At 33.2% G+C, this 22076-nt stretch overlaps 5 protein-coding genes across 5 annotated transcripts; 3 read left to right on the top strand and 2 right to left on the bottom strand.

Moving 5' to 3' along the window:
* The first annotated feature begins 2364 nt into the window (after nucleotides 1-2364).
* Nucleotides 2365-4053, top strand: LOC130589737 (protein FAR1-RELATED SEQUENCE 5-like). The gene is made up of 2 exons (XM_057391270.1): nucleotides 2365-2728; nucleotides 3456-4053. The coding sequence occupies exons 1-2, from the start codon at nucleotides 2462-2464 to the stop codon at nucleotides 3825-3827; spliced, it is 639 nt and encodes a 212-aa protein (XP_057247253.1). The 5' UTR covers nucleotides 2365-2461; the 3' UTR covers nucleotides 3828-4053.
* Nucleotides 4054-4137: 84 nt separating this feature from the next.
* LOC130589963 (uncharacterized) lies at nucleotides 4138-5044 on the top strand. Its single transcript, XM_057391635.1, has 2 exons — nucleotides 4138-4254; nucleotides 4604-5044. Exons 1-2 carry the CDS (start codon nucleotides 4161-4163, stop codon nucleotides 4879-4881), a joined length of 372 nt encoding a protein of 123 aa, XP_057247618.1. The 5' UTR covers nucleotides 4138-4160; the 3' UTR covers nucleotides 4882-5044.
* Nucleotides 5045-5615: 571 nt separating this feature from the next.
* On the bottom strand, nucleotides 5616-6800 carry LOC125492221 (uncharacterized). The gene is made up of 2 exons (XM_057391198.1): nucleotides 6720-6800; nucleotides 5616-6213 (listed from the first exon to the last, which is right to left on the bottom strand). Exons 1-2 carry the CDS (start codon nucleotides 6774-6776, stop codon nucleotides 5890-5892), a joined length of 381 nt encoding a protein of 126 aa, XP_057247181.1. The 5' UTR covers nucleotides 6777-6800; the 3' UTR covers nucleotides 5616-5889.
* A 3634-nt stretch (nucleotides 6801-10434) lies between these two features.
* LOC130589792 (uncharacterized) lies at nucleotides 10435-12938 on the bottom strand. The gene is made up of 3 exons (XM_057391374.1): nucleotides 12720-12938; nucleotides 11821-12148; nucleotides 10435-11479 (listed from the first exon to the last, which is right to left on the bottom strand). Exons 1-3 carry the CDS (start codon nucleotides 12915-12917, stop codon nucleotides 11388-11390), a joined length of 618 nt encoding a protein of 205 aa, XP_057247357.1. The 5' UTR covers nucleotides 12918-12938; the 3' UTR covers nucleotides 10435-11387.
* Nucleotides 12939-16941: 4003 nt separating this feature from the next.
* On the top strand, nucleotides 16942-20843 carry LOC104883001 (mitochondrial pyruvate carrier 4). Its single transcript, XM_010667440.4, has 5 exons — nucleotides 16942-17101; nucleotides 18851-18949; nucleotides 19110-19162; nucleotides 20259-20332; nucleotides 20491-20843. The coding sequence occupies exons 1-5, from the start codon at nucleotides 17047-17049 to the stop codon at nucleotides 20534-20536; spliced, it is 327 nt and encodes a 108-aa protein (XP_010665742.1). The 5' UTR covers nucleotides 16942-17046; the 3' UTR covers nucleotides 20537-20843.
* Nucleotides 20844-22076: the final 1233 nt, after the last annotated feature.

Here is a 22076-nt window from a genome sequence, read left to right as displayed (position 1 = left end):
AAATAGAAAGGTAGTATATTGAAATTAAAAATAGGAATTGGGGTTGGGATTGACTTAAGTGGTGAGTTTTCCCATCTTCCGTAATCCGTAGTAAAGTTTTGGGTTCAAATTCTGCCCCTGAGCTAGTTGATTATAATTAGCGAAGTCTTCCATTCAATTTCCAAGTGTTTGGCAATTTGTGGTTAGCTGGTAGTTGTTAGTTGATTATATTTATTTGTTAGCTGGTAGTTTATTTTATTAGCTGGCTTGACTAGCTGGTTGTATTAATTAGTTGTTACATGTTTGTATAAGGTGTTTGGTAATAGCTTATTGCTACTTAATTGTGTAAATTTTCCAATAAGGACATGAACATAATTCATTATGAGAACGTATTGTGTCGGACTCGTCCGACACAACACTCTCATCGGACGAGCAACGCAACGCAACGCGCGCGACTTATTAAAGACCGAAAAAATAAAAAATAAAACAAAAAAAACACTTTCATCCCCTTCATCCGCTTCATCCGCCATTGTTCAAGAACAAAAACATATCCAACACATCCACTTTCTCACTACAAATCTAGTTCCACTACTGAAATCTAGTTGTTACAAATTGAACAAGAATGTCAACCGAAGATTCGAATTCACAAATCGCAAGTTCGTTACAAATTGATCTGAGCAATGAGAATACTACAGAAGATCTCACATTACAAATTGAACTAAACAATGAAAACCGTAACACAGATATCACATCAGAAAAAAAAAAAAAAGAAATTACATGAAGAATCAGCTGGAATACAAGACAAAGAACAGGTGTATGTCTAAATTAATTTTCAATTGCATTTACTCATTTTCAGTTAGAATTTTGATTGTATCAGTTAGTATGTTAAAATTACATTTACATTGCAACAAAAGTCTATTTTTCACTCATTAACTTCTTTTTCAGTTAGACTTAATTTAGTTTTCAGTTAGACTTATTAAGTGTTCAGTTAGAGTACTTTAGTTTTCAGTTAATATAGTTTTCAGTTAGACTTATTTAGTTTTCAGTTAGACTTATTATTTCAGTTAGATACTTTAGTTTTCAGTTAATATAGTTTTCAGTTAGACTTATTTAGTTTTAGTTACACTTATAGTGTTCAGTTAGACTATTAGTTTCAGTTGCTTATTAACTTTCAGTTAGACTTATTTACGTTCAGTTAGACTTATTTCTTTCGTTAGACTTTTTCTTCAGTTAGACTGATTCAGTTAGACTTATTAATGTTCAGTTAGAGTAATTTAGTTTTCAGTTAGACTTATTAACTCTTCAGTTAGACTTATTTACACTTCAGTTAGACTTATTTCTTTCAGTTACACTTATTTACTCTTCAGTTAGACTGATTCAGTTAGACTATTTAGTTCAGTTAGACTTATTTAGTTTTCAGTTAGACTTTATTAACTCTTCAGTTGACTTATTTGCTCTTCAGTTAGACTTATTTGCTCTTCAGTTAGACAGATTCAGTTAGACTAATTTAGTTTTCAGTTAGACTGATTCAGTTTTCAGTTAGACTTATTTAGTTTTCAGTTAGACTTATTTTCTTTTCAGTTGGTCCTTAATTTATTTCATTTAGTATAATTATTCTTTCATTTGATACTATTACAATCATTTTCAGCTACACTTGTTTAGTTTTCAGTTAGTGCTTTTGTTCTTTAAGTTAGTGTCCTTATTTTTTGTCAATGAACTCAACAGCTGAACATGAATATCTCAAGTACATCAATGACGAAAATATCAGTAGCAGTTTAATAGGGAGACATGTTACAGATCACAAAGATGGTTACAACTTGTATCAAGCACACTCAAGAGCATTAGGATTTAGTATTAGGAAACAAACTCTAAGGAGGAGGAGAATTGATAATTCAATATACGAATTCTACTTGGTTTGCTCAAAGGAAGGAGGCTCAAAATCAACAAACAAAATAACAGAACCAAAAGAAAAAGACACACAACAAGAAAAACTGTTCAGATACCAGATGTTGAGCAGCCAACCAAGAAAGAAAGGAAAGAGTAGTCAATGAAACAAGAACAGCATGCAAAGCCATGGTCAGATTTAAGCAAGAAAAACCTGGTCAAGACTTTGTTGTAGTAGCTCATGAGTTGCAGCACAACCATGAGTTGGTAATACAACAAGAAATACATCATCTGAAATCAGAAAGGAAGATAACTGAACAAAAAGGACAACTAATACAAACAATGGTTGAATCTGGATAAAGCCAATGCATGCATACAACTTTTTGTGTCATGAGGCTGGATCAGAAGAAGTAGTGGGCCACACAAAAAGGGACCATCTAAACTATATCACACAGTACAGAACAAGATTGGTTGAAGGAAAGGATATGCAGAGGTGTTGGACTTACTTCAGCAAAGAGCGGATGATGATCCTGCATTCTTCTACAGGCTGAAATTTGGGGAACATAACAACATTGTCAGCTACTTTTGGCGAGATTCAATGATGTTGGAGGACTTCAAAGCATATGGAGATGTTATGATATTTGACACAACATATAGGACAAACAAATATGGACTGATATGTGCACCATTTGTTGGCATAAATTGCCATTGGAAAACAACAATGTTTGCATGTGCTTTCATAACTAATGAAAAGGAAGAGAGCTTTGAATGGCTACTAGAAACATTCAAGAGAGCAATGTGCCAACAAGAGCCAAAGACAATTTTCACTGATCAAGATAAGGCAATGGGCAATGCAATTGAAAAGGTATTTTTCAGTTAGAATTATTTAGTTTTCAGTTAGAATTATTTAGTCTTCAGTTTGAGTTAATTATTTATAATTCAGTTAGACTTATTTATAATTCAGTTAGACCTATTTAGTTTTCATTTAGACTCATTAATTTTTCAGTTAGCCTTATTTACTTTTTAGTTAGACTAATTTACTTCTCAGTTAGACTAATTTACTTTTCAGTTAGACTCATTGATTTTCAGTTAGACTATTTAGTTTTCAGTTAGACTCTTTAGTTGTCAGTTAGACTATTGAGTTTTCAGTTAGACTTATTTAGTTTTCAGTTAGACTCATTTAGTTGTCAGTTAGACTCATTGAGTTTTCAGTTAGACTTATTTAGTTTTCAGTTAGACTCATTTATTTCCACTATTTCAGTTAGACTTCTTTCTTTTTCGGTTAGACTTATTGATTATTCAGGTAGACTTAGACTTATTTAGTTGTCAGTTACACTTATTTACTTTTCAGTTAGACAAATTTACTTTTCAGTTAGACTGATTTATTTTTCAGTTAGACTCATTTAGTTTCCATTTGGGCTTCATATTACTTCTTTTTGTCTAATGAAATTTTCAGTTAGCATTTACACTGTTTTCAGTTAGACTTCTTAAACATTCAGTTGGTCTTCATATTATTCTTTACCTTTTCAATTAGATTCACAAGCATTCAAATGAAAGTGATTTCTAGCATAATATGTACTATCTTAAAACAGGTTTTCCCAAATACAAGACATAGGCTTTGCCTTTGGCATATAGAGAAGAACTTTGTAAGCCACTTCGGATCCCTCAAGACCAATGAAGACTTCAAGAACATGTTCAAGAACTGTTTGATGGGGTGTCAAAATGAATCAGGCTTTGAAGAATTGTGGGCGAAAATGATGGAATTGTATGGACACGAGAAAAAGGAATGGTTCGAGCAAGTATATGATCAGAGACACAAGTGGTGCACCGCATTAAATAGGGATATGTTTTCAGCTGGAATCTTATCATCACAAAGAAGTGAAGTCACAAATAAGGCAATATCATTCAATGCAAAACAACAACAAACCTGTTTGAATTCTATCATATATTTGAGCAAACAGTGAAAAGATGGAGAAGCAATGAAACTAGTGACAACTTCCGGAACAGAACTGAACGTCCCAAAGCCGTCAAATCCAAATCAAAGCTTCTGAAACATGCAGCTGATGTATACACACTAGCACTGTATAATGACTTTGAAACAGAGTATGAGTGGGCAATGGCATCATTTTTACGAGCATTTGCAACAGAAAACTCACAGCTGAAGTTGTTTGAAGTCTCACCAGAAGAAGATTTCACAATTCACATACAGTAGCATACGATGAGGCTACAACAGAATTAGTGTGCTCATGTCAATGCTTCACAGAGACGGGATGCTTTGCTTTCACATAATAAGGGTCATGCACATGTTCAGCATATTTCAAATACCACAACAATATATCCTTAAGAGATGGACAAGACTTGCAAAGTCAGCAGTATGGGAGAATGTTCAAGGTTAGTGAAATAAACAATATGACTAACTGAAATGAAAGCAACTAACTGAAAAATGAAGACTCCAACTGAAACAATTAACTGATCACCTGAAAGATTTAATTAGTGAACTGAAAAAAAAAAGGCTCCAGCTGAAATTAGATAACTAACTGATCCATTAATGTTACTACCAGAACATTAATTGGGGGTTTGTTTGTGTGAGGGGTATTAGTGGTGGGGGTTTGGGGGGGTGTGGGGTTTAACACTTAACTAACTGAAACAATTAACACACCACCTGAAAGAATTTATAAACTATCTGAAAATTTTAGTTAGTCAAATGAAATAATTGACTAAGAAACATTTATTAAAGCAGACAAGGACCAAAGCCAAAATGCACTGTTGTGGACACCATGGAGACATGCAATAACCAAGAATTTCTACAACCTAGTGTCAATATGTCAATCAAATGAGGATGCAAGAACATTATGTGACAAGTCGTTGAAGGAATTATACAAATCAGTGAAAGAAGTTTTCAAGACCGATCAACAAAAACAACAAGAAATCGAAGATGAAGAACTACGAAGACAAACAGTTGAAAATCCTGAGGTGATAAAGACAAAAGGAAGACCCCAAAGGGAAACAAGAGAGTAAAAGGACATTTTGAGAAGCGTAAAATGAAGACAAGGCATCCGAACGAATATGGAACAAAAACCCCAAATGTACCTCAAGTTGAATAGTGTTCAAATAATATTAGTTTTCAATTGTATTCCAGTCAGTAATTGTATTGAAATTTACACTTGTTTATTTCTAAAATACTCGAAATTCAGTAATCTTAGTATTTATTGTCCTTCAGTTAGACTTGTTTATTTTTCAGCTAGTGTTTCTAGTGCTTAAGTTAGACGTGTTTACTTTTCAGCTTATATTAATTGAGTTTCAGTTAGACTTGGTATTTTTCAGCTAGTGTTAATTCTGCTTCAGTTAGACTTATTTATTTCTCAGTTATCTTTATACTGCTTCAGTTAGACTTGTGTATTTTTCAGCTAGTCTTAATTATGCTTCAGTTAGACTTATTTATTTTTCAGCTTGTATTAATTGTGCTTCAGTTAGACTTGTGTATTTTTCTGCTTCAGTTAGACTTATTTGATTTTCAGCTTCTATTAATTACGCTTCAGTTAGACTTGTGTATTTTCAGCTAGTGTTAATTTTCCTTCAGTCAGATTATTTATTTTTCAGCTAGTATTAAGTGCTTCAGCTAGACTTCTTTATTTTTCAGCTAGTGTTTATAGAGCTTCAGTTAGACTTGTTTATTTTTCAGTTAGACTTATTAACTCTTCAGTTAACTTGTTTGTTTTTCAGCTACTATTTACAGTGTTTCAGTTAGACTTAAAATTTATATTTACAAATATATGTCATACACTTATTATTATGAGTTAGATTTTTCATTTTTCAGTTGGTGATTGTATTTTTCCAATTAATTTTCAAACAACTTCATTTACACAAATGTATTCCATTCAAAGTAAGTGTAAATGTACAATTCATTAAAGAACACAGATATAAAATGTAAAATGAGTTCTGTGCTATTTCTACTGTACATTGCAAAATTTAATGGTTTGTTATTTCTACTGTACATTATAATAATAATAAAAAAAAGTTTGGCACCTAAGAATAATGAAATTTCAACAGTTGCTCTATTTTCACTTTGTCTCCAAAATTATTATTCAACACATCTTCTACTTTCGCCTCATGATCCCTCCTTCGCCGTAAAATGTGTGCTTCTTTTCTATTCGTCTTCTTTGATCGATTAAATGCTAATTTATCTAGAACAGCCTCTTTATCCTTCCTTATCTTCTGTCTTGCCATCAATTCAGGTTTCTTTGCAGACCAAACATAACAGTCATGCTTCACTTTCTCTCTCAGTTTGTTTAAAGGATGGTCCACAAGACGAAGAGCAAGCCTACACCGCTCAAGGTTTTTGGTGGCTGCCTAAAAAATAAAAAAATCAAAACTATTAAAAAAGTTTCAAAAATGTAACAATTACAAAATAAAACTAACTGAAAATAAACAACAACATCAACTAGTCTTTATAGTGCTTCATTGTTTTTCAGGTAGTCCTTATAATGCTTTCAGCTAGTAATGATTGTGTTAAGTTAGACTTGATTGTTTTTCAGCTAGTATTTATTGTGTTTCAGTTAGACTTGTTTATTTCTAAGCTAGTCTTTACAGTGCTTCAGTTAGACTTCATTATTTCTCAGCTGTTTATTGTGTTTCAGTTAGACTTGTTTAATTCTAAGCTAGTCTTTACAGTGCTTCAGTTAGACTTCATTATTTCTCAGCTAGTCTTTATAGTGCTTCAGTTAGACATCTTTGTTTTTCAGCTAGTCTTTCAAGTCCTTCACTAACTGGCTATCATACCTTTTTCTATTAAAAAACTTTCAAAAACAGAAATGTAACAAGCAAAATACTCCCTAAAAACAATAAAGTAATCATACCCTTTTCAGGTCAACAAGTGCACCATGGTTAGTATTTTGACCGTCATACAGCTCCATGGTTTGATTGCATAGACACCACAATCAAAATTATTGTCCTTGTTCTCCAAGGGAAGTAAAGAGTTGTTGTTTGCCAATGGTGGAGACGATCAAAATCACGACATCTCATAGTCTCTTGCATAAAAGAATCAAAAGCACGACACTGCATTTGAAGATCAAAAAGTAAACAACAATTTAAAAACAAGTAATAAAATGGAACAAAAAAAAAATACAAATGCTCATAAAAAGGTACGTACAAAGTATGTAAGACCATTAAATTCCTCATGCTTATATCTATCAATGTCCTTCATGTCTGTACGATTGTCGATATTTTCAATCCTTTTTGCTTTCTTGTTCAGCACCAAGACAGTATAATGATCATCCTTGTGAACAGGAACAAAAATCTGGAAGATAAACATAAGATGCAAAAGCAATAAGTCTACCTGACAGAGTAACATACACTAGCTGAAATACTAAAAACACTAGCTGAACTAAAAACATACACTAACTGAAAACATAATATAGGACTAACTGACAAGTAACATACACTAACTGAAAGAGAAAATTACACTAACTGAACAAACAACACTAAAGAAAACATAAAATAATACTAAGTGAAATCAAAACAAATAAAAAAATGGTTAACAATAATACAACTAACCAGTTCAGCTTCTCGAATATCATTCCCTGGAAATGATTTCACCCATGAAGAAATAGCTTCCTTACATTTCTTGTTGAATAAATCATCATCTCTTGTAATAAGCTTTTTCTTGTTTTCTTCCCATTCCTTCAACTTCTGATCATACTGACTAGTGCCCTCCAGCTTCTTCAAAATAATCTCATTTTCAGCAATCTCACTCTCAATCTGAACCTTTTTTACCTTCTCAGCACATAACCAATTGATATAGTTCTACAACAAAAGAAAATAGATATTATGACAAACTGAAACACAGAAATAAATTTAGTTTTCAGTTAGACTTTTTAAAATGTCAGTTAGATTTATTTAGTTTTCAGTTAGACTTATTTAGTTTTCAGTTAGACTCATTAAGTTTTCAGTTAGACTCATTAAGTTCTCAGTGAGACTCATTAAGTTTTCAGTTAGACTTATTTACTTTCAGTTAGACATATTTACTTTTCAGTTAGACTCATTTAGTTTATAGTTAGACTTATTTCGTTTTCAGTTAGACTCATTAAGTTTTCAGTTAGACTCATTAAGTTTTCAGTTAGACTCATTAAGCTTTCAGTTAGACTTATTTACTACTCAATTAGAGTAATTTACTTTTCAGTTAGACTCATTTAGTTTTCAGTTAGACTTCTTTATTTTTCAGTTACACTTATTTATTATTCAGCTAGGCTTATTAAGTTTTCAGTTAGACTTATTTAGTTGTCAGTTACACTTATTTACTTTTTATTAGACTGAAAACATAATATGACCAACTGAAAAACATAACATGACAAACTGAAAAACAGAAATGACCAACTGACAAAATACTATGACCAAATGAAAACAAACATATAAAACTAAGCAATAACAACACTTACAAAAGGCATAATATTAAACCAGAATCTCCTTGTTGCAGAAGGTGATTCCTCTTCTTGCCTATTGAACATGAAGCGCATGCGTCAATAACTCCACTTGTCAGCCACCCTTGACGAGGCATGCTAATTAAGTCGAATTTGTACAGCTGAACCGCATAGTTGCTATGAGGATTATCAAAATCCACAATGAGATCACTTGTTAGTTCACTTTGCATAATGTCATTTTTCATCTTCACTTCCTCAGAATCTGTATCCAATGACATATATGCAACATCTTCATACTCATTGTAAAATAGATAATCAACCAGCAACCTCTGGTCAGGAGACAGATCACTCAATATCTATTATAATGCTGCAAACTTCGACATAATATTATGCCATGGTTGTTGACAGGAACACATGCAATCCAGGGGTAGAAGATGAAACAACACCAGCTTCCTTCTCATCCTCTTCTTTTTTAGCCTTATCAGATGATGATTCAACTCCTTGATCAGCAATCCTATCAATCAGGTCCTCCAAACCTTCATCGTCATAATCATCACCTGGTTCCTTAACTCTCACAACTTTCCCAACTTTCTCTGAAGAAGGGTCATAGTCCCACCCCTTCAATAATTCAGGTGTTGAAGGGATTTCTGACTTTGATTGTTTCTGAGGTTTGTAGGTTTGTATGATGATTGATCAGAATAAGAACCATCACCCTGCATTCAATTAAAATATCAAAAAAAATGACAGATATACTAACTGAAAGATAAACATACACTAACTGAAAATAGAGACAGATACTAACTGACAAGAAACATAAACCAAATGAAAAATAAACTATTACTAACTGACAAGAAAGATACACTAACTGAAACATAAAATAATACTAACTGACAAGAAACAAACACTAACTGACATGAAACTTACACTAACTCAAACATAAACTAATACTAACTGACAACAAACATACACTAACTGAAATAAAAGATATACTAAATGACAAGAAACATACACTAACTGAAACAGAAAAATAAACAAATTAAAACAGAAACTAAAACTATACTTACTCGAGGATATTTTACATTTACTGGAGTGATGATTGGAATTGAACTTCCAACACCCTCACCACTCTCTGCACTGTCTGCAAGATCCTCAACAACAGGACTAGGAGTTAATAGTTGGAATGAAGGGCCATCGAAATCAGCAATTTTTCCTTTTAGCAGAAGAATCAACTCTCCAAGACTTTCTGCTATATACATTCTCAACAGCTTAACAACAGGAGGAGGAGGAGGAGGAGTTGGAGTACGAAGATCAACAATATCAATACCAGCAGCGGTGCGAGTAGGGACGTGTGTAGAAATTTTAGACTTATCCTTATCCTTAGCCCCTTTGACTTGATCATCATCAGCATTCCTCCTCTTCCTATCAGCTTCCTTTGGTTGTTCTTTCTCAACATCTTAATTCAAAAACAAAAAACAATAAAAAATAAATATAAAAAGTTCCATTTGATATTTATATGATATTCAGTTGGTATTAAGACTATTTCAGTTAGAGTATCAAAATTTTCAGTTGGTCTGAATATTCTTTCAGTTTGACTTGTTTATTGTTCAGGTAGTCTTTATAGTCCTTCAGTTAGACTTGTTTATTTTTTCAGCTAGTCTTTATAATACTTCAGTTAGACTTATTTACTCTTCCGTTAGACTTATTTACTCTTAAATTACACTGATTAAGTTAGACTTATTAAGTGTTCAGTTAGAGTAATTTAGTTTTCAGTTAGACTTATTAACTCTTCAGTTAGACTTATTTACACTTCAGTTAGACTTATTTTCTCTTCAGTTAGACTTATTTACTCTTCAGTTAGACTAATTTAGTTTTCAGTTAGACTTATTTAGTTTTCAGTTAGACTTATTAACTCTTTAGTTAAACTTATTTACACTTCAGTTAGACTTATTTACTCTTCAGTTAGACTAATTTAGTTTTCAGTTAGACTTATTTAGTTTTCAGTTAGACTTATTAACTCTTCAGTTAGACGTATTTGCTCTTCAGTTAGACCTATTTGCTCTTCAGTTAGACTTATTTGCTCTTCAGTTAGACTGATTCAGTTAGACTAATTTAGTTTTCAGTTGATATACTTTTCAGTTAGACTTATTTATTTTAGTTAGACTTATTTTCTTTTCAGTTGGTCCTTAATTTATTTCATTTAGTATAATTATTCTTTTATTTGATACTATTACAATCATTTTCAGCTACACTTTATAATACTTCATCAGTTATTGTTCAGGTAATCTTTATAGTGCTTACTTCCTATTTATTTTTCAATTCGTTTTCATATTGTTACAAACTAAAACAGTAGCTCAGTTGCTATTTATAAGATATTATTTCCTTTAGAGCATCACATTTTTCAGTTGGTCTTTGAATTCTTTCAATTAGGAAAAGTATAAAAGAAACTTACTTCCTCCTTTCTCTCCTTCTGCATGAACCCCAGCATCCAACTCTTTATTTCCTCCTTCCTCTTTATCTCCTTGAAGACCACAATCATCATCAGCATTGCCAGTCTTCTTATTATCATCTTCCTTCGTTCTTTCTCATTATCTTCATTCAAAAACAAAAACAATAAAAAAAATAAATAAATACACAATAACTGAAAAACACAAAATCAAAAATGAATGAATTCATTGACAAACTAAAACTATTTTTCCACCAGATTAAATAAAAACAAATACAAAAAGTTTCATTTGGTATTTATATGATATTCAGCTAGTATTAATATTATTTCAGTTAGAATATCAGACTTTTCAGTTGGTCTTTTTATTCTTTCAGTTAGCTATTTAACTTTTTCATTTAAGCAAACTAAAACAATACAATAAGAAGAACTTACTTCCACCTTCCTCTCCATCTCCATGAAGACCAGCATCCTTATCTCCTACTTTGTCTTCATCTCCTTGAAGACCAGGATCACCATTATCTCCTCCTTTGTCTTCATCTCCATGAAGACCAGCATCCTTATCTCCTCCTTTGTCTTCATCTTCTTGAAGACCAGGATCACCATTATCATCAGCATCATCATCCTTTGTCTCATTATAATTCTGGTGATCCTTATCATCACCATCATCATTCATCATCATCATCATCATCATCTTCTTTATGCTGATCATCATCAGCATTCATCTTCTTCTCATCCTCCTCTCCTTCTTTTTCATCATCTTCATTCAAAACATAAAAAAACAACTAAATACACATAAACTGAAACAATGTTTCCAACAGATGAAAAAAAAAATAAACTGAAAAAATCCAGCAATCAAATAAAAACTTAAGTGAATTGAAAAAATTCATTTAGTATTCATCTCATTTTCAGCTAGTGTTCATATTATTTCAGTTAGACTGTCAAAGTTTTCAGTTGGTCTTTTTATTCTTTCAGTTAGAGTCTCAAAGTTAGCTATTTCACTTCTTCAGTTAAACATTTCTTTCAGTTAGAGTCTAAAATTTTTATTCCAACCAGATTACAAAACTACAACATGAAAATAATATAATGAAAGGAACTTACTTCCTTCTTTCAAATCAACTCCATGAACACCAGAATCCAAATCAGGAACATTTTCAATTCTTCCAAACTCCAATTCAACAGGCCGCTTCACCAATAGTGAAATTGTAGGATCAACTTTGTTTGCACTGTCTTTCGCTTCCAAATGACGCTTGCATATGTCGTCAATTTGACTCAGAAAATCTGGGTTAAATACTTCACTATCATCCAGAGAAATACTGTCTTGAGACAGCTTCTCGCCTTCCTCCCGAATATTCTGGGCAATCTCCAAATTCACTTGACAGAATGCAAGCGCATTCCTCTTCAACTTGTGCATGTTCTTCACATATTCCTTCAATTAAAAGAGCAAAATAAATAAACAAACAAATCAATATGATGATGACACAGAAACAACATAAACAAAATATAAGGACCATCTGAAAGAATCAAACTATCAAATGAAAACTTAAATGAAATATAAATAAACTTATTTAGTTTTCAGTTACACTAATTTAGTTTCCAGATAGACTTATTTAGTTTTCAGTTAGACTTATTTACTTTTCAGTTAGACTTATGTACTCTTCAGTTAGACTTTTTTAGTTTTCAGTTAGACTTATGTACTCTTCAGTTAGACTTCTTTAATTTTCAGTTAGACTTATTTAGTTTTCAGCTAGACTTATTTACTTCTAAGTTAGACTTATTTAGTTTTCAGTTAGACTAATATAATTTTCAGTTAGACTTATTAACTCTTCAGTTACATAGTTTCAGTTAGACTTCTTTATTTCTAAGTTACACTTCTTTACTTTTCAGTTAGACTTATTTGCTCTTCAGCTAGAACTGACATTATTTCAGTTAGAGGTCAACAGTCTTCACTTAGAGTTCAAGAGTAAAAAAAATAAAAACATAAGATAAATGAAACTCACAGGAACATCAAGAGCATCTATTTCCTCATCAGTCATCAAACTATGAGGAAGATCCATGATAAGCTGCCTAGTTGAAGGTGATGGACCCTCAACCACCTTAATTATAGGAGAACCAGACTTCCTACTAGCAACACTAACACTGGGAGTTTTAAACTCAACCTTCTGTTTTTCACGCTTCACCGGCAGAATAAAATCCATGTTGATCTCAAACTGCTTCACAACATCATCAAATCCTTCTCATCCTGCCAATAACTGATAAATGGCTTACTGACATTTGAATAATCCAGATTACGACACTTGAAGTTGTGAATAACAGCAAGAGTCAAAGCGCTACGCATCCCCGAAGCTTGAATGATACTTTCTTCTGTCCAAGCTCAATCTTCTTAATCATAATAGACTGATGACAGTCCAAAACAGCAGCACAAAGACTTCTCAATATATATCCACACCAGTCATAACTTGAAATTGCAGATGCATCTTCTAAACTCTTGGCACATTTCAGCACAGGCCCTAAATCAGCTATAGGACATAGAAGCTTGGACAACGAAAAGATAACAAATAACTTCTTGAAATCATCCCCGGATTCATATTTCTTAAACAAATCATCCCAATTTTTTCTACCAATATATACCTTCTTGGGATCAGAAATACCAAGAAACCTATGCAATCCTTCCTGGCACTTCCAGCCTCTATCTGACTACCTTTCCTCCTAAAGGCGTCATCATCTATAACCTCTACTGCTCTATCTGACACAGGTAACCCCAAAACATCACTAATGGTAAACTTATTAAAAATCAGTTTACCATTCTTTGTTGAAAACATCATTCCAGATGCATTGTAATTCAACAACACCTCCAAATTCAGATTAGGACAAAACTTCTTTATCCTAATATCTAAGAGACTCCCAAACCCAATATCCCTAATGTCTCTTTTTTGCTCATCACTCAAATTACTAACCACTTCATTTAAATGGGAATAGTCTGACAATACTTGTAGATTAATTGACTTTATTTCTTGCTCAGTGAAATTCCTAACAAAAGTGAACAAAAATAACTTTAAAACATAAAAAAAAAAACACAATCATATAATATAAAAGGAGAATAATGAAAAAAACATACGATCTATCAAATGTGTCTTTCTGTTGATCGGGATTAGATCTTGAAAATGAAAACTTGATTGGTGATAAATCAGATTTGCCTTTCTTCTTAGACAAGGATTTATCACATCTGAAAGAAAGAAAGTTTAATCAAACAATAAAACTAACTGAAAAAAAAACAGCATCAACTGAAAAAAATACAAAGATCAACTGAAAGAATACCAACATCAACTAAAAGCAGACCACCATCAACTGAAACAATAGCCTAGATTATTTTTAAGGTAGTCTATATAGTGCTTCAGTTAGACTTCTTTGTGTTTCAGATAGTCTATATAGTGCTTCAGTTAGACTTGTTTGCATTTCAGCTTATATAGATTGTGCTTCAGTTAGACTAGTTTATTTTTCAGTTAGTCTTTACAGTCCTTCAAAGTAACTTCTTTATTTTTCAGCTAGTATTTGTTGTGCTTCAAGTAGCCTTGTTTATTTTTCAGCTAGTCTACATAGTGCTTCAGTTAGACTTGTTTTTTTTCAGCTAGTCTATATAGTGCTTCAGTTAGACTTGTTTATTTTTCAGCTAGTCTATATAGTGCTTCAGTTAGACTTGTTTGTTTTTCAGATAGTCTATATAGTGCTTCAGTTAGACTTGTTTGTTTCTCAGCTAGTCTCTACAGTCATTCAAAGTAACTTCATTATTGTGCTTCACTTAAACTTGTTGTTTATCAGTTAGTCCTTATTATTTCATTTAGTATAATTATTCTTTCATTTCATTCTATTCCAATTACACTTAAAATTTTCATTGAAAATTTACATTGCTTCAGTTAGACTTGTTCGTTTATCAGCTACTCAATATAGTGCTTCAGATAGACTTGTTCGTTTTTCAGCTAGTATATTAAGTGATTCAGATAGACTTGTTTGTTTTCAGCTAGTTATATAAGTGCTTCAGATAGACTTGTTCGTTTTTCAGCTAGTCTATATAGTGCTTCAGATAGACTTGTTCTTTTTCAGCAGTATATATAAAGTGCTTCAGATAGACTTGTTCGTTTTTCAGCTAGTCTATATAGTGCTTCAGATAGACTTGTTTGTTTTTCAGATAGACTTCTCCGTTTTTCAGCTAGTCTATATAGTGCTTCAGATAGACTTATTTAGTTTTCAGTTAGACTTCTTTAGTTGTCAGCTAGACTTCTTTATTTTTCAGTTGGTCTTCTTACTACTTCATTTAGTATAATGACTCTTTATTTCATTGTTTTCCAATGAGACTAAAAATATTCAGTTACAATTTACATTGTTTCAGTTACACTACTTTATTTTTCAGTTACACTTTTCAGTTTTCAGTTACACATCTTTATTTTTTTTAAAAAAAAGTAAAGAAAAACAAATGAAAAACACCAAAAGAAAGGTAGAAATGTCTAAATGAAACAAAACAAAATCAACTGAAAGAATATAAGAAGCAACTGAAACAATACTAGAATCAACTGAAACAATACAAGAATCAACTGAAGGAATATAAATATCAACTGAAAACAACATCAACTGAAAGAATACAAGTAGCAACTGAAAGAATACTATAATCAACTAAAAGAATATAAATATCAACTGAAAAACAACAACAACTGAAAACATGTGTATAAAACAACAAAAACTGAAACACAAACCATAAAAACATGAAATAAATACTCTGATAAACTGAAAACATCCAAAAAAAGGAAAAAAAATATCTAAACTACTCTAAGAACTTGAAATCTACCTTGGATCATAATCACTATCTTTCTCTTTCTTCTTCCCAGCAGTAGACAGTGCCAAAATTTTTCCTGAAGATGCGACACTCTTCACCTTCTTCGACTTCGGGCTACATTACAATTACAACAACAAAAACGCTCAAATTTTGAAAACAAAAAAAAAATTGCAGCAAAAACAAACGAAATTATACCTAGAATCATCATCTCTAATCCTTTTCACCATATTTGCGATGCAAACGTAATGAATTACGAACAAAAAAACACGCTAAGTTTAAACAGCAGAGAAGCAGAGAAGCAGAAAAATTTCTAGAAATAATCAGTAAATAATATATCGGTTTCTTTGAAATGAAGAAGAATCAGTTTTAAAACTAGCGAGAATCAAGTAGAAATCCAAAAAACAGTTTCAAAATCAAAAAAGATAATGACCTAATAACCGTTATATGTTTTTTCTAAAAATAAACAAAACTGCTGATCAACAAAACAAATATGAAAAAAAAAAAAACCCGCGCGTTTTTGATGGCTAAGCCCGTCCGACGAAAGCTATTGGGTTAGACGGTCTGACCCAATACTTTCACATTCATTATTGTACATTCTAGTATTGTTTATGAATATCATTTTCAAGAACTTTATGGCATAAATGTAATTTACCCTACGGATTTCCAAATGTAATGTCAAAAAACTCTTTCCCTCAATGTTTTCCAAAGAGTTTTTTTAGCAAAATCAATTATTTCAAACCTCTTTTTACCAAACAAGCAAATTAGATAATTGATTAGTCAAATTCTCTAATGTGACTTCAAATTTATAATTCTCCTACAAACATCTCCTTACCAAACAGGATGGTATGTTAAATTGAAGAAAGTGAATTCTATAACTACATAGATAATAAACCATGATTTTTTTTTGTTGTTTGCCTATACTACCAAAGTAAAAGTTATTAACAAAACTTATATTTATTCCTTATGAACTTGACATGTTTCTACCAATTCGCCAAATATGTACTTTTGCATGCTAATATCATTCGGTCTCATTTGTAATAAAATGATTATGATTTGAAATGCATTCACTTTACCTAGATAAGAGTAAGTTTAATGACCTATTATATCTAATTAGGGTTGATGGACTCCAATTCACATCAAACTTAAGTGAAATTAGAACAGATTAAGTCTAATAATTTCAATCCAAATATAAGTAAAGAAAACGCACCCGTATAAATATATCATAAAAAACTTTTATCACCTAATTCAAACCACAATCAATGTAATCAAATCGAATTTAAAGTAAAATTTCAAAACACACATCTGTCACAAATTCGATGAAACCCAACGCAACTATAAAATCCAAACCGAACACCGAACCTATTCATTTTACACCCCAACGCAAGTGTTACAGCCGTAGACTAGAAAAGTAACAAGGTAAGTAGGTAACCGCACTCATTTTGACCCTCTTCTGTCTTCTCCCACACTGATTGATTCTCGATATTCAGAAGAAGAAATCCATGGCGACTTCAAAGCTTCACGCTCTATGGAACCATCCTGCCGGTCCTAAAACCAGTAATCTTCTTTTCTCCTGCAATCCATAAATATAAGAGAATAAGATTCTTTCTATCTTTTTTTTTCTTTTTGAATTTTCCCATCTCAGATTTTCGATGTTGAATCTTCTTTTATTGTTATCATTAGTCTTTGACGGTTTCTTTTCATAATTTTGATGGATGGAAAAATGGAAGTTGCCTGATTTTTCATTGTTTTTGTTTGGTGTGTTTGATATATTTAAGTTTGGCTGAAAATTTTCTCCAAATTTTGTATTGATAATAAGAGTTAATTATTAACTATATCATATTCAATTGAATTGAGATATCTTGGATTTAGTGACCCATAATCCAAAAATATGTTGTAAGTTGACCTAAGAAAGGTGGAATTTTGATGGGTAATGTAGGCATTATTATTGAGCTCAATTTTGGGTTTTAGAAGCTCAATTACCCTGATTTCCATTTGTTCAGTGTGAATCAAGTAATGTAATTAAAAATATTTGTTCTGTTTTAAGTTAATTGTTATAAAGGGATGCAAAAGTGCTGTAATGTAGAAGTGCAATTTAGAATGAGATTGGTGATGATATATGAAATTGTAATTACTCCAGCTAGTTGTACTAGCTTTGCCACGTCTGTTGGATACAGGTATGTGTTTAGGTGTCCACTTGGCGATTCTATGAAAGTTTGCATGTTTTTGTTCGAAATGAAGTTATAGGCACAATACTTGAGGTATAATGAAGAGCTATGGTAACAGTGATGCTGGACTATGTGTGTATGTATGTGGTCTATGCGCTTTGGGGATTGGAGTTAATTGGGGGGGGGGTTAGGTAGGGTAGATTCTGTTCTAGTAAAGGTTTTATCATGATACTATGCTTATCAGCATGAAGGTTCGTCAAGAAAGAAAAATGATTTTAACATATAGAGTTACATTCTTAAGCTAGGCATTGAGCATGTGTTATCTATGGAGCACTAATTGTGGTTTCAAAAACGGAAACATATCCAAAGTTGAACCTCAGGTCTCTGCCATTTCAGGGCTTCATTAGCATGGAAGCAATCAAGCAGCTGGAGTTTTTTTTTAACCCCTAGAACATCTTGTAAACTAGGAAACTTGTCCCAGAGGTTTTCGTGCTTCGTAATGTATTGTAGTCCTTGAATCTTGAAGTGCTAGCTAAGTGATATTAGATGCCTAAAAAGCATCTTGAAAGGTGATATAATCATATAACTATTCTGGAAGACAGGGGATAAGGCTCCCACGTTTGGTTTGGCCTTAAAAAGTTTACAGAGTAGCAAAGGCGCACTCTCTCTGTCTGTCATATCTAGTGATGGAACTTATACTAGGAGCTATGACAGTAAGCGTGAATTCAAAAGCAATCATCGTCTGGACTAAATTGACATAAAAGTAGTAGAAAACAATCTATCATAGTGACAATTATCTCTGAACAGAGATGTGTAGCATTTTGATAGGTAGAAGCTCTTGTTTTGCTCTTCACATTGAGTAATAAGAGAATTTCCTTGAGTTGATCAGTGGAACTTTAAACTGATGTATTAAACTGTGGGTCATATAATTTTTGCAAAAAATCTGACTAAAAATAGAATTATATATAGGTATCTAAAAATTAGAGCTGGGAATTGAGTTTAAGCTAGAAGATGAATTTTCTGATGTTTCTTGCTACTTGTTTATGATCATAGAGCTCACTTCTGATCGAATATCCTCATTTCGTAGCAGTTTGCACAGTACTTTCTGATTTCTCCTAAAATTTATGTGCCATTGCAGTTCATTTTTGGGCTCCGACATTCAAATGGGGCATTAGTATAGCCAACATAGCTGACTTCGCGAAACCACCAGAGAAATTATCATATCCTCAACAAATTGGTATGTGTCAAATACTGTCAGTGTCTAACACTATTCAACAGCCATGCAAATACGGACTAAATTTTTTATAATGTGACTTATATCTTCTTCTAAGTTTTTTGCTCAACACTATTGTCCCTTTCTTTTAATCTTCAGATGTCCTTTTCTTTGTATTTCTCAGCTGTCACAGCCACTGGAATCATTTGGTCTCGCTACAGTACTGTAATTACTCCTGTGAGTTTTATTTCCCTTTTGCCTCTATACTTTTGCTTATCTGCCAATGATTTTCACGTTGTAGTTCGTAGATTGTATATATTTGGCATCCTTAATACAATTAACTTTGGCAGTCCACCTTCTGTTGACATTATCTGTGAATATACGCATCTTGATGGCATGTGTTATTTGGATAGAAGTCTTTCTTTTCTTGACATGTGATCTGTCAATTGTCTGGGGTACATCATGTTGTGTACCATTTTCTTTTATCTTTTTGTTGAATGTTACAGACACATATAACCTTGTTAAGATGACTCTGGTTGCAAGTTCCAACTTTACTATGATATGGTTTTTTTCAATATATGGTGCATATATAGCATCATCGCACATACTTTTGGAGCTTGTTATTTGAACTGGACTTGTGAGGGTTCTTGGTCCACCTTATCTTCTTGTGAATTACATTTTCTCGCTGGGTTGCATCAAAATATCGAGGACTATTGGTACAGCAATGTGATTAGTTAACAGTTGCAAGGGAGTGGGCGAAAGTCTTGCAGCCACTTCATTGTTTAGTCAGTATTATAATGATGCCAATTAAAGTTATTCACGAGTACAAGTCTTTTAGGGCTGAGATAATACCTCTAATTAGAACAGCCCCATTTTTTCAGTCATTGGTTCTTTAAGAAAAAATAACATCTTTTCACTGAAAAAATGTAGTGCACCCACTTTTGAGAAATTCTATGTATGCCTCTTCTAGTTGATGAAAATGAACGATTGTGTGAAGCCTTTCTTGGATCTCTTGTTGGAAATGGTTGTACAATGTCTTATATTGTCAATACATGGAAATTGATACGTAGAAGCCTTTGTATGGTGATTGGTGATATTGGTATTTGCGTGGCTTTTATCATAGATCTCAATTTTCAAGGTAGTGTATTAGTGGCGTATCAAGCTATTATGATCCGATTATGCTTAGCTCAAACTATGCAAATGTGCATTGCTAGAAATTCATTTTGTACTGACCGTTGCTACTTGAAGCTTTTTCTCCTCCTTCATTGCAGTTCTTTCCTTGATCTTATTCCACGCTTATATGTGCTGACAAATCTTATACTCTTGGTTACAGAAAAACTGGAATCTTTTCAGTGTAAACGTTGCAATGGCTGGAACTGGTCTTTACCAACTTTCCCGAAAGATAAAGTAACTTTCTGATTTGATTCGTTTGCAGTTCTTTGAAACGTACCTTTCTAGTTTATTATTACACAACATGAAACAACACTAGCAAAGTAGCAATGAGTCTTGCTAAACATTATTTTAGTTTATTGTTTACTTACCTTGATTTTTTTATGAAATTTTAGGCATGATTATTTCGAAGAGGCGGAACCTGTTCCTGCAAAAGAATGATGACGAAAAGCCGACAAATAATGATGCAAAAGTGTCATTTCATGCCATGGATTTTAGACTCTCTTTGGCCTCTTCGATTCTTTTTTTCATTTTTCTTGTTTTTGCTGATGAATATGGTTGATGATTTGATGTTTCCATTTCCTCTCTCGTGTTTTGAGTTTAACATTGATGGGCCAATTCTTGAGCTTTATATTGATGGGGGCAATTCTTGAGTTTAAACATTGTGACTTTTGAGGCTGAGGTACCTGTAATTTACATTAAGAATCTAATTCAGGAAATACAAGCTCCTCATACCATAGCGGCAGAATTATAGTTCTCATTTATCCTTCTATGTGTAGTTGTTAGGCAACCTCTAAGCCTATATAGTGCTCTAGGAAGCACTTAGAACTTGATGCTCATATTTTTTTGCACATTTTCTACTTGCATACGTCTTGCTCATTTGAGCAAAATATGTAACAAACATGCAAAGATATGTGCTTGGGAGTACATAGTTTTAGGTGATTCTCAGGCCCAGCCTTGAGGGGTGACGGAAGCGGTAACTGCCCAGGGTCTGAACCTTGAAGGTGTCCAAAAAATTAAAAAAGCTTTAGAATATGAAGAAGCATGTTCCTTACTAATCACAAATTGAAGCTTAGTCCAGTAGTTTGTCTAGGGTTTATTTTATTTACGGTTTTTTCACCAAATACCTCCGACAAATTAAAAAGTTTACCATATACCCTCAATGTTTCAAAATGCACCATATACTCTTAAGTTTTCGAAAACATGTACCAGATGTCCTTTTCTAACTTCCGTTAAATCACCGTTAGCTTTATTTACCATTTTTCCATCATTAAGCGCTAAACCTAACATGTAAACCCTAACCCTTCCAAACCCTAACCCACCCAAACCCATCAACCCCCTAATCCTAACCCCCTGCCAACCCAACCTTCCCCTCCTCCCCATCCCACCTCACCCTAGTCGAGCCTCACACCGCCACCACCACATCACCTGTCGCCAACCAAACGAAACCGCCCACCACCGCACCAAACTATTTCTCTCTTATTTCCCCAAACCTCCTCCTCTTTTGCACTCACCGCAACCCTTCTCCCACCTCTTTTGCACTCACCGCAACCCTTCTCCCACCCTCCCACCCCCCCACCATTGCTACCCTCCCCCACTCCCTTCACATCGATTTCCCCCTCCTCTCCCCGTCAAATTCCACAGCCAACAACAACAACAATTTTGGCGATTGGCTCGATTGGCTTGAAAACAATCTTCACCCTCGAAAAACAGAGGAGAGAGAAAGCGTGAAAATTTCGGCGATTGGCTCGATTGGCTTGAAAACCCAAACTTAGTTGGCTCGATTTCGACAGAGGGACGGGGAGGGTTGGTGGTGCAGTGGTGCACCGGATTATTTGGCTCGCTTTTGGTGAAGATAGGGGGAGGGGTTGGTGGTGTGGTGCACAGTTTCTTAAGGAAAAATAGAGGAAAGAGAGAGATTGCGATGCGTTTTTCTGGCGAAATGACTGGGCGGTGGAGGGGGAAGGGGAGGGTGGGGCGT

The sequence above is a fragment of the Beta vulgaris genome, chromosome 8 (assembly GCF_026745355.1).
Source record: "Beta vulgaris subsp. vulgaris cultivar EL10 chromosome 8, EL10.2, whole genome shotgun sequence".
Lineage (NCBI taxonomy): Eukaryota > Viridiplantae > Streptophyta > Magnoliopsida > Caryophyllales > Amaranthaceae > Beta > Beta vulgaris.
This window is presented reverse-complemented; position numbering and strand designations above follow the sequence as displayed.

What these genes read in the sequence shown, in the direction of transcription:
- LOC130589737 (XM_057391270.1), top strand. Translation starts at nt 2,462, where the DNA reads ATGATGTTGGAGGACTTCAAAGCATATGGAGATGTTATGATATTTGAC. An exon ending in TGGGCAATGCAATTGAAAAG is followed by an intron (nt 2,729 to 3,455) that starts GTATTTTTCAGT and finishes ATCTTAAAACAG; the next exon opens with GTTTTCCCAAATACAAGACA.
- LOC130589963 (XM_057391635.1), top strand. Translation starts at nt 4,161, where the DNA reads ATGCACATGTTCAGCATATTTCAAATACCACAACAATATATCCTTAAG. An exon ending in AGTATGGGAGAATGTTCAAG is followed by an intron (nt 4,255 to 4,603) that starts GTTAGTGAAATA and finishes TTATTAAAGCAG; the next exon opens with ACAAGGACCAAAGCCAAAAT.
- LOC125492221 (XM_057391198.1), bottom strand. Translation starts at nt 6,776, where the DNA reads ATGGAGCTGTATGACGGTCAAAATACTAACCATGGTGCACTTGTTGAC. An exon ending in CACTTGTTGACCTGAAAAGG is followed by an intron (nt 6,214 to 6,719) that starts GTATGATTACTT and finishes TTTATTTTTTAG; the next exon opens with GCAGCCACCAAAAACCTTGA.
- LOC130589792 (XM_057391374.1), bottom strand. Translation starts at nt 12,917, where the DNA reads ATGGATTTTATTCTGCCGGTGAAGCGTGAAAAACAGAAGGTTGAGTTT. An exon ending in TAGATGCTCTTGATGTTCCT is followed by an intron (nt 12,149 to 12,719) that starts GTGAGTTTCATT and finishes TTTTAATTGAAG; the next exon opens with GAATATGTGAAGAACATGCA. An exon ending in AGTTGATTTGAAAGAAGGAA is followed by an intron (nt 11,480 to 11,820) that starts GTAAGTTCCTTT and finishes TTTTGAATGAAG; the next exon opens with ATGATGAAAAAGAAGGAGAG.
- LOC104883001 (XM_010667440.4), top strand. Translation starts at nt 17,047, where the DNA reads ATGGCGACTTCAAAGCTTCACGCTCTATGGAACCATCCTGCCGGTCCT. An exon ending in TCCTGCCGGTCCTAAAACCA is followed by an intron (nt 17,102 to 18,850) that starts GTAATCTTCTTT and finishes GTGCCATTGCAG; the next exon opens with TTCATTTTTGGGCTCCGACA. An exon ending in ACAGTACTGTAATTACTCCT is followed by an intron (nt 19,163 to 20,258) that starts GTGAGTTTTATT and finishes TCTTGGTTACAG; the next exon opens with AAAAACTGGAATCTTTTCAG.